At 39.2% G+C, this 10,733-nt stretch overlaps 1 protein-coding gene across 1 annotated transcript; it reads left to right on the plus strand.

Moving 5' to 3' along the window:
• Positions 1 to 240: 240 nt before the first annotated feature.
• On the plus strand, positions 241 to 10,690 carry LOC109065091 (serine/threonine-protein kinase 24-like). The gene is made up of 11 exons (XM_019082101.2): positions 241 to 372; positions 3,453 to 3,683; positions 4,463 to 4,519; positions 5,952 to 6,060; positions 6,189 to 6,346; positions 6,856 to 7,041; positions 7,648 to 7,790; positions 7,883 to 7,997; positions 9,323 to 9,400; positions 9,584 to 9,714; positions 9,791 to 10,690. The coding sequence occupies exons 1-11, from the start codon at positions 352 to 354 to the stop codon at positions 9,807 to 9,809; spliced, it is 1,248 nt and encodes a 415-aa protein (XP_018937646.1). The 5' UTR covers positions 241 to 351; the 3' UTR covers positions 9,810 to 10,690.
• Positions 10,691 to 10,733: the final 43 nt, after the last annotated feature.

The following is a 10,733-nucleotide window of genomic DNA, read 5'->3' on the forward strand; positions in this document are numbered from 1 at the left end:
AACAATTAACTTTAAAAAAAATATTTTGTGTTTCATTAAAGAAAGAAAGTATTACAGGCTTGGAACAACTCGTGTTCAATTAGGTAATGTAAGTATTTTCAGTTTTTTCATTTTTTAATAATTTTGTTTATGTTTTCAGTCATGACAGAAATCACTATTCATTACATGGGTTTTGATCAGTTTTGTGGAATTACTTGTATTTAGTCTGTATTCATAATCATTAGAAGAGGCATTCTGCTCTTTGACCCTTACTGTGGTCACCGCCCCGTTACACTCACATGATAAAGAGCCCTGATGCACTGACTAACACATGAGTGTGAACGGCATATTCAGGAAGCAGCAGTCACAGTCATGGACACTGAAGGATCAAAGGTACTGTGTGTTTGAGTGTGAATGAGAGTTTTCTGCTTATTGTTATTTGTTTACAGTATTGTTCTGATGCCAGACAAACAGGGAATTTGTGAAGTGTGTGAAGTTAATTTTTGTAAAAAAAAAAAAAAAAAAATGCTATTGAATAATTGCTTTACCAGCAGAAATATTTTATAAGTAAATTACTTCCATTGAGTTTGCCGCAGTAAAAGTTTGTAATTTTATTATAATATCAGTTCCACCCGAGGTTTTTTTTTTTCTTTTTTCATAAGATCACATAATATCTGATGACCAAAGTGCTGCTGTTAGTGGAAAGGCCGTGACTGTGGTTAATGTAAATGACGTGTGAGAGATTAGATTAGCTGTGTATCCCTTCTGATTCAGCATAAACTTCTTTAAAGGGGTCATATGATGTTGCTAAAAAGAATATTATTTTGTGTATTTGGTGTAATAAAATGTGTTTATGCGGTTTAAGGTTCAAAAAACACATTATTTTCCGCATAATTTGCATTATTGTTGCTCCTCTATGCCCCGCCTTTCTGAAACGCATCGTTTTTTACAAAGCTCATCGGTCTGAAAAGTGAGGTGTGCTCTGATTGGCCAGCTATCCAGGGCTTTGTGACTGGCCAAATACCTCAAGCGTGTGACGGAAATGTTAATATACTGTGATGCTGTGTGTCCCAGTGTGACGAGACAAAAACAATAAAACCCATTACAAACAAGTCATTTGTTGTATGACTTATACTGTGTTTTTACACGTTGTGTTGGATCACGCCGCGTAAACATAAAACCATGTTAGCATTCATGATCGGAAAAACGACAAACAACAAGCGCTACTCTACACCAGCGGTTCTCAATTTCAGTCCTTACACCCCCCAACTTCATTGCACACAAACTGAAATATATGAGTTTTTTTTTTTTTTTTTTTTTTTTTTTTTTTTTTTATTCTGATGGTTACGACTTACAGCTTAGGAAAAAAAAAAAAAAAAAATCAGTGTCTCAGAAAAAAATTAGAATATTCCATTTTGAGCTTGATTAGTTTGTTTTGTTTTTAGTTTATGGTTGGTTCTTGTTGTGGTTTTTTAGATGATTTTATAATTATGTTATGGGATAGTGTCTTGACAGTTGTCCAGAAGACGATCATCGACAGCAACAGGGATGACCACAGCTTTGGGAAGATTGTCAGGAAAAGCCGATTCAAGAACTTGGGAGAGCTTCACAAGGAGTGAACTGAAGCCAGAGTCAGCGCATCTAGAGTCACCACGCTCAGACGACTTCAGGAAAAGGGCTACAGCTGTCTCGTTCCTAGAACCAAGCCACTCCTGAACGAGAAAAAACGTCAGAACCATTTCACTTGGGGTAAGGAGAAAAAGAACTAGACTGTTACTCAGTGGTCCACAGTCCTCTTTTCAGATGAAAGTAAATTTTGCATTTCATTTGGAAATCAAGGACTTGAGTCTGGAGGAAGACTGGAGAGGGACAGAATCCAAGCTGCTTGAAGTCCAATGTGAAGTTTCTGAAGTCAGTGATGATTCGGGGTGCCATGACATCTGTTGGTGTTGGTTCATTGTGTTTTATCAAGTCCAAAGTCAATGCAGCCATCTACCAGGAGATTTTGGAGCACTTCATGCTTCCATCTTTTGACAAGCTTTACGGAGATGCTGATTTCATTTTGCAGCATGAATTTAGCACCTACCCACAGTGCCAAAACCACTTACAAAACCACTGAAGCGATAAGAGAAACATACAAAATGTGCAGACCAGGGGGGCGCAAGGACTATAATTGAGAACCGCTGCTCTACATTGCTCAAAACTCATGTTTGAATCATCAGTGGCAAATCTTTTTTCACATGTAAACATACTTACAGTCTGTGAGTCAGAACAGCCAGCATTGTAGCCAGGATCAGGAAACAGTCCTCCATAATATGTGCTGCACACTAAATATTTGGGTTCAACTGTTCTGGAACAGTGTTGTAAATGCAACTTAACCACTGATTTCTAGTTGTGTCCTCTTTTAGAAGGCCAAACATTGCTTTCACAATGAAACACTCCACAACATGGTGCTGGCGACAACAGCAAGAATCAAAGTTACACGTTCTTTCTTTGCGTGAACATTTGGGCGGTGTTATGCAAATCTTTCCACATCGTGATGTAGATATGTGGGGGTGTGTTAGAATGAGCCGTTTTAGGAGGGCGTGGTTGACTCTTAAATTTTATAAAGAATATCTCTTTGGATTTGAGACTTTAGTCTTTGCAACTTTACAGATCTTCTTTATGTACCAAGTGCTTATAACACTCCAAAGAGAAAGGAAAAATTTAAATCACATCATATGACCCCTTTAACATTTAAAGAGTCATAATGTGCCTGTCATTGCTTTGTGCTGAAAGTTCTTTATTGTCAAAACATTAACTTGGCAACCACTGCCTCAGTTAGCAAGAATATGCAAGCATTTGTTAGACTATATAAGGCTAGATGTTGCCAAATTTCTGGATCATTTGTGCCTCCATAATGTTTGAAACTAAAGTTAAGGTATTCCAGTACAAAATAATGCCTTTGGGAATGCAGGATGCACCTGCCACATTCCAGCAACGAGAATTGCAAGTCTTATTTGGATGACATTGTGATTTATTTGGATTGTTAAGATGAACATCTGGTAACTGTAGCAGTGTTTGAATTCCTCTCTCATTTTAAACCTTTGCATTATTGGTTTTGTGCATTTCATAATACAGTATATAACAGACACCTGGGGATTCTTCAGGAAGCCACTAAAACAGACAATGTCAGACATCGATTTTTCGTCAGGTTTATTTCCAGAAATGGGCATTGGGTGTTATGTAGATAAGAAGTGAAGCCGGGTTCAGTTGACTGGCATTGTTCCCATATCTACACCAACTGTATGTGATCCATAGTGTTTGTTTGACACTATTTCAGTTCCTAAGGTCTATTTTTTTGTATCGACTCACAATTTTTAATTTACTTTTTCCCTTGAAAGGATTTCTACCATTTCAAATTCCAGATTTGTAAAGGTTTTCAATCTACAGCTAACTAGAGTACTTCTCATTAGTTTTTCTTTCTTTTATAGAGTTTAAAAGTTGACCCAGAGAAGCTGTTCACCAAGCTAGAGAGGATTGGGAAGGGATCGTTTGGAGAAGTCTTTAAAGGCATTGACAATCACACGCAACAGAAGGTCGCTATAAAGATTATTGACCTGGAGGAGGCTGAAGATGAAGTGGAAGACATCCAACAGGAGATCACAGTCCTCAGCCAGTGTGACAGCCCCTTCATCACTAAATACTATGGCTCTTATCTGAAGGTGAGGCCCATGTACTGCTTCCCTGAAGCAATTACTGTGTGTCAGGCAGCTTATGATGACTTAAGCTGGATTTAAGCTGTAAGCTGTGTGATATTTGGGGATAGCAGAGGTCCAAACTCTTGTATGATGATAATATTTTCTTTGGGAGAAGTAGTTTATATATGTAGCTTGAACATTGAGATGTACTTATACTTGGCCTAATTGCTCCTTGGACTTTTGCATTAGTCTTTTCATGATCAGATATATATTCAATCAGTAAATACACAGTAAGTGACCAAGTGTAAATACCTTAGTGTGAATAGGCCTTTTGGTTGTTAAAATAGCTCTATATAGGCACATTTCACCATAAAATGCCTGGAGAGCTCCCACAGAGGACTGGCTCGGGTTGTGAGAGTGTCCCATATATTTGTGGTTCCACTGCTCCTGGATGGCTTTTTGAGATCTGATACCCTGCTCCTGAAGGGCTAGCATCTTGCAGAGCTCAACTCTTATCCTAGTCAAACACCTGAAGCAGCTAATCAAGGTGTTCAAGATCACTTAAAAATAACAGGCAGGTGTATTGGAGCAGGGACGTTTGCAGGAAGGCAGTCCTCCAGGAGCAGGGTTGGCTGCCCCTGCTTTATAGCTAATGGGAACATCTGGATGGATGAGTGACATTCCCAGAAAATTGGTCATTTAGCTCTTTAAGTTTGGTACGTGTATTTAGAGATTTTAAAATTACTGCTGCTTGTTAGACAACAAGACAATAGTGACATGTAATAACTCAGCATCTCTTGCAGGACACAAAACTGTGGATCATCATGGAATATTTAGCAGGGGGTTCTGCTCTGGATTTGGTGAGAATTTTTATTTCCTTAACTTTATTGACTAGTACAGTCTATATTTATGACAACCTGGTATTATAATAGAAAAGTCAATGAGTGTATAATTGTAAACAATATATACACAAAAAAGCATATTTCTGTTAAACAATATTATATATGTTAATTATGATACATTTTGGTTGTAGACTTTAAAGTTGCAAATCTCTAGGGCATTGGCGTTTAATCCGTTTCCTGTAGATCTACCTTCCTGCAAAGTTTAGCTATAACCCTAATCAAATACTCATGAATCAGATATTTAAGATCTCCAGAAACACATGATCACTGGTGTGTTGGTGCAGAGTCGGAACCTATAGGGAAAGTTCGCCCAAAAAAGAAAATTACCCCATAATTTACTTACCCTCAAGCCATCCTAGGTGTATGTGACTTTCTTCTTTCAGTCGAATACTTAAAAAATGTCCTGGCTCTTCACAGCTTTATAAGGGCAGTGGATAGTGGTCCAGATTTTGAAGGAAAATAAAAAGCATCCATCCATCATAGTACTCCACATGGCTCTGGGGGTTAATAAAAGCCTCCTGAAGTTGAAGCAATGTTTGTATAAGAAAAACATTCATATTTACAAATGTTATAAACCGTAATCACTAGCTTCCGAGATTGTGAGAGTGAGATTCGTGTCCAGCGGATGACGTAGGCAAATGTGGTGATGAACTCAGAAGAACAGAGGAGAGAGCAAAACAAAACACCGGTTACAAATTAGAAGTACAAAACAAAGGTTTGTAAAGGAAAATGCCTGAGGATTTTGATATAAACCAAGAGGAGACTGCTTTTCCTTTGCTGTAAACAAAACTTGGTTCTCGAATGACTAGCATATTCTCACTGGAGCTAATGCTACGCCTCCGTTCTACATCATCCGTTGGTACGCTACTCTCTCGTGAATGCGCGTACAACAGTTAGCGGAAGCTAAAGATTGCGGTTTATAAAGTTTTAAATATGGATTAACCCCCGAAGCCATGTGGAGTACTGTTTATGATGTAAATATGGATGCACTTTATTTTGCGTCAAAATCTGGACCAATACCCACTGCCATTATAAAGCTTGGAAGAGCCAAGACATTTATAACATAATTCTGACTGTATTCATCAAGAAGAAAATCATATGCACCTAGGATGGCTTGAGGGTGAGTAAATCATGGGGTAATTTTCATTTTTGGGTGAACTAACCCTTTAAGTCTGCAGGAGTGAGAACGAGCACCGCTGCTCTAGGAGGACTACAAATCATTTAGGCCACTGCTTCTCAAACCTGTCCTGGAGCCCCATGACATGGGTTGATGTGAAGAACTAGTGTGGTTAAAGTCATGTAGTAGATAATTATACTTGTGTTTTTACAGAGGTTTAGAGCCCTACACGTTTGTTTAGTTCCTCTAACAGGTTTGTTCTTTGATCTACAGCTTGGACCTGGAGCTCTTGATGAGTCCCATATCGCCACCGTCCTCAGAGAGATCCTGAAGGGTCTGGATTACCTGCACTCCAAAAAGAAAATTCACAGAGATATTAAAGGTACCTGTGACACATTACCTACAGTTTTCTGCCATTGAAATCTATAAATGATCTCCAGCATTTCAAGATGGCACTTCTGTTCTGAAAGCTCAAATCATGATGTGATTTGTGTCTGTGTGTTTCTGTAGCCGCTAACGTCCTGTTGTCAGAACAGGGTGATGTTAAGCTAGCTGATTTTGGTGTGGCCGGGCAGCTCACAGACACACAGATGAAGAGGAACACGTTTGTGGGCACTCCATTCTGGATGGCACCAGAGGTCATTAAACAGTCAGAATATGACTCAAAGGTCAGATCTGTTCACTGTGTAATGTACGTAATAAAGTTCTAATCATAGCCTGGAATGGGTTAGTAGCTAGCCAACCCTGCTCTTCTACCTTTATGCAGACACGTCTGACTGTTATTTTCTAGTAATCCTGAACACCTTGATTAGTTGGGACTGAAGCTAAACTCTGCAAGAGGGTAGCTCTTCAGGAGGAGTGTTGGCTATGTCTTATTTAGCCACGCTTTATCCATACTTTGTATGCTTTTGATAGGCCTGTTGATCTATGGCAGCGTTTCTCAATTCCAGTCCGAACGTCTGAAGCGATAAGAGAGACATACAAACTACAGAGCAGGGGGGCGTGAGGACTGGAATTGAGAACCGCGGATCTATAGGAAACACCAAGCTCCATTTAAAGTTATTATCCAGAGTCTGTTGTATATCATCAGTTCTCAGCAAGAGCAACAACATTTGTGTTGCAGATCACACATTTTAGCACATGTAGAATAGGTCACTTAGGTGTGTGTGTTTTGCAGGCAGATATCTGGTCATTGGGCATAACTGCAATCGAGCTAGCAAAAGGAGAGCCGCCCCACTCTGATCTTCACCCCATGAAGGTGTTATTTCTCATCCCTAAGGAAAACTCACCCACACTGGAGGGAAACCACAACAAAGCTCTCAAAGAATTTGTAGATGCCTGTCTCAATAAAGACCCCAACTTTGTAAGTGCTGCCTGCATGTTTATAGGGATTTACAGGTTCCAGGTGTGCTGAATTAGAGCTGGAGCAATATTTTGCTGGAAGGTGGTCCTTTAGGAGCAGGACTGAACAACTCTGATAAAGCAGGGTTTCTCAAATCCAGTCCTGTAGGTCAAACTAGGTCTTGGAGGGCCATTGTCCAGAGTTTAGCTCAAACTTGCCTCAACACACCTGCATGGAAGTTTCTAGCATGCCCATTTAGACCTTGATAAGCTGGTTCAGGTGTGTTTAATTAGGGTTGGAGCTAAACTCTGCAGGACACCGGCCCTCCAAGACCAAGTTTGGAGACCCCTGCCCTAAACAAACCCATCTACCTGTAAGGTTGTAGTAACTCAGAAGATCTTGATTAGCTTTGCTCATGTGTCTCTGATTAGGGTTGTAGCTAAACTCAGAGCAGTGGCCTGCCAAGCTGGATTTGAGTAACTCTGCAAAATAGTCTTTGGATTTCTACATGTATAGCAGTGGTGGACTGCTTTGACCCTCGAATGGCTCTTGGGGGCCAGAGCTGCCCACCTCTGATGTATATAGTCATGTATAATCAAAAGATAATGTCTGTATTGTCTCTGACAGAGGCCAACAGCTAAAGAGCTTTTGAAACATAAATTTATCATTCGATATGCCAAGAAGCCATCATTCCTGATGGATCTTATCGACAAGTACAAGAGATGGAAAGAAAAACAGACCCGCGATGAGTCCAGCTCTGATTCTGAATCGTAAGAATCGTAAAAAAACATTGGCACATTTAGTTATATTAATAATGTAATTAATTATTCACTGAGAAAATACTGTGTGTACGTGTCTTCAGAGATGACGGTGAAGCATCTGGAGAGTCTGTGGCTGATGACTGGATCTTTGGCACTGTCATAGGACACAAGCCCACAGTGAAACAGAATGGAGTCGTCAAAAAAGAACTACACAAGGTGACATATGCCATTGTCAAAAAATATCAAAGCAGATAATTTTTGTTTGTAAGACAGCCTTAAAGATGCTCATTGGGTTTGGAATGATAAACAAAAAATAAGTGGTTTTTGGATGTTAGTGGCTCATCCTTCCATCTATTCTCTTGCTGCTCATCCAGGACCAGGTCACAGTGGCAGCAGGCTAAGTAGGGCCCCAATATGTCCTTTTCCTTCCAAAGCTCCTCCTGGGGGATCCCATGGCATTTCTAAGCCTTCCAGCATGGAGGTCTCCCCAGGCTTTATTCTCAATTGGACATGCCTGAAACACCTTCATTGGGAGGTGGCTGAGAGACATCCTACCACATTAACTGGTTTTGGAGAGAAGCAGCTCTACAATGAGTGTCTCTGGGATGCAATACCTGCGAGATACCTGCAATCTCATTCTTTCAGTCATTACCCAAATGTCATGACCGTAGTTAAAGGTCAGAACATAGATTGACTGGTAAATCAAGAGCTTCCCCTTTGGGCTTAGCTCCCGCAATGGTCTTGTACAACAACTGCATTACTGTCGCCACTGAACTGATCCGCCTGTAAACCTCATGATCTGACTTGCCCTCGGGAGCTAATCAGGGTCCTGGTGGAGTCCAGCAGCCACTGGGAACAAGCTCTGTGGATCATGTTGATAGTTAAAGGGTTAGTTCACCCAAAAATGAAAATTCTGTCATTAATTACTCACCTTCATGTTGTTTCAAATCTGTAAGACCTTTGTTTATCTTTGGAACAAAAATTAAGATATTTTTGATGAAATCTGAGAGCTTTCTGACCCTGCATAGACAGCAATGCAACTGAAACGTTCAAGGCCAAGAAAGGTAGTAAGGACATCATTAAAATAGTCCATGTGACATCAGTGGTTCAACCGCAATGTTTTGAAGCTACAAGAATACTTTTTGTGTGCAAAGAAAACAAAAATAACTTTATTCAACAGCAACTCTTCCGTATCAGACTTCGACATGCATTCACAAGAGTAACACGAGTACTCTCGTAAATCTCTGTGGAGGGTCAAATTCAGAAAGCTCTCGGATTTCATCAAGAATATCTTAATTTGTGTTCTGAAAATGAACGAAGGACTTACAGGTTTGGAATGACATGAGGGTGAGTAATTAATGAGAACATTTTCATTTCTGGGTGAGCTATCCTTTTTAAATTTGTTGACAACTGTGTTTCCAAAAAAGAAGAAAAAAATAGTCCTAAGAAAAGTTTGTGCTCCATTTGATCACAGATTTTAAGACATGTACTGTACACATCAGATTTGCACATCTCACATCTGCCTTTCTCTCATTGTTTAGGTTCCAGACAGTACAAAGAAGCCTCCGCCCAAGAGCAAAGAGACCAAGTCCTCTATTATTTTACCATTGTTTGCAGAGGTAAGAATTTAATCCAGATGAACCTTTCAATTTACGTATAATGTATTTGCTGATGTTTATCTTGAGTTGAACTTCCCAGTTCACAAATGATCAGGCAAATGAATGTCAGTGCATACTGAACTAACAATGCTGTATGTTTTCAAAGTCTCAATCACTGGATGGATGTGTTTATTCTTCTGTCAGCTGAAGCAGAAGCAAGGTGTTTATAAGCCGGCGGTGTTAGAGGAGCTGAAGCAGGCCATGCTCCTGGCTGAAGAGACATGTCCCGGGATCACTGATTCAGTGGTGACGGGGGTGGTTCAGAGATTAAAGAGGTATTTACAGCACCCTGCCTGCACTGCCCAATACGTGTGAGTTGGTGAAAGTCTGATGTGTGTTTTCTGCCTCACAATTTTCGTCTCAACACTGACCGACTCTCATTGCCTCTGCATGTAGACTTTTTGTTCTGTGGGTGTTTGTATTGCTGTCTGTACATAAGTGTAGAATGTGGACTGGATTTGTTTAAGGACCCCATGGAATCATTTGATAATTTAAGTTTTCCTCAATAATTCCTGAAAGAGAAAGACTGTAAATTTCGTTTTATTTTTTTGGTCAGCTTAGCCTATAAATGCCTCAAAGCTCAGAGATATGAACTAAAATCTACAAATTTTGATCTCAAGTGGTCTGTGTATATCAAGTTTTTATTTTTAGTTTTTTAACAGAACTGTAATTTGTGCAATAATTCAGTCTCTAGTAATTGTCCTTTTTCTAGCATTGCTCTTAGAGTTTGAAAAAAAGACTCTGATATTTAAATCACTTTGCACTTTTTTGCCGTTTAACATATTTGTAATTCTTTAGATGGTGATTTCTTATGTTCCCTACCTGTACAAGTTTTATTTCTACTCTTTCTGTTCTATGCTGTGGCTAGTCTTGGTTTAGAGGGCTTTTTAAAAAAATATATATATATCAGTTTTCTTGCTTATTTTATCGTTATTTTAGTACCATGTTAACATGCTCATGTAGATTTGTTAGATTTAGGAAGAGAGCCATGGTTTTCATTTTTATGGTCAGTTAGGAACATTTAACTTACTCATGTTAATTACAGTACAGCAAACAAATTTAATTTTAAAGCTGAAGTGTGTAATTTTTAAAGCACTAGCAATTAGAATTGTAAAATAAAAACAAAAATATAGGTTTGGCAACTTCTCCCCCAGGCTGCCATTGGTTGCCGATAGCCTACAATTGACTTATGGTTGATTCTATATAAGCCAGAACAGAAGATAGTTTCAACAAAAAAAAAAAAAATAAAAACATAAAAAATAGACTTGCACTCTATTCATTTACTGATTGTTCT

The sequence above is a fragment of the Cyprinus carpio genome, chromosome B9 (genome assembly GCF_018340385.1).
Source record: "Cyprinus carpio isolate SPL01 chromosome B9, ASM1834038v1, whole genome shotgun sequence".
In the NCBI taxonomy this organism is placed as follows: domain Eukaryota; kingdom Metazoa; phylum Chordata; class Actinopteri; order Cypriniformes; family Cyprinidae; genus Cyprinus; species Cyprinus carpio.

Coding starts and splice junctions, on each gene's coding strand:
- LOC109065091 (XM_019082101.2), top strand. CDS start 352: ATGGACACTGAAGGATCAAAG. Junction 7,042..7,647: donor TCAATAAAGACCCCAACTTT/GTAAGTGCTGCC, acceptor TGTCTCTGACAG/AGGCCAACAGCTAAAGAGCT. Junction 7,998..9,322: donor TCAAAAAAGAACTACACAAG/GTGACATATGCC, acceptor CTCATTGTTTAG/GTTCCAGACAGTACAAAGAA.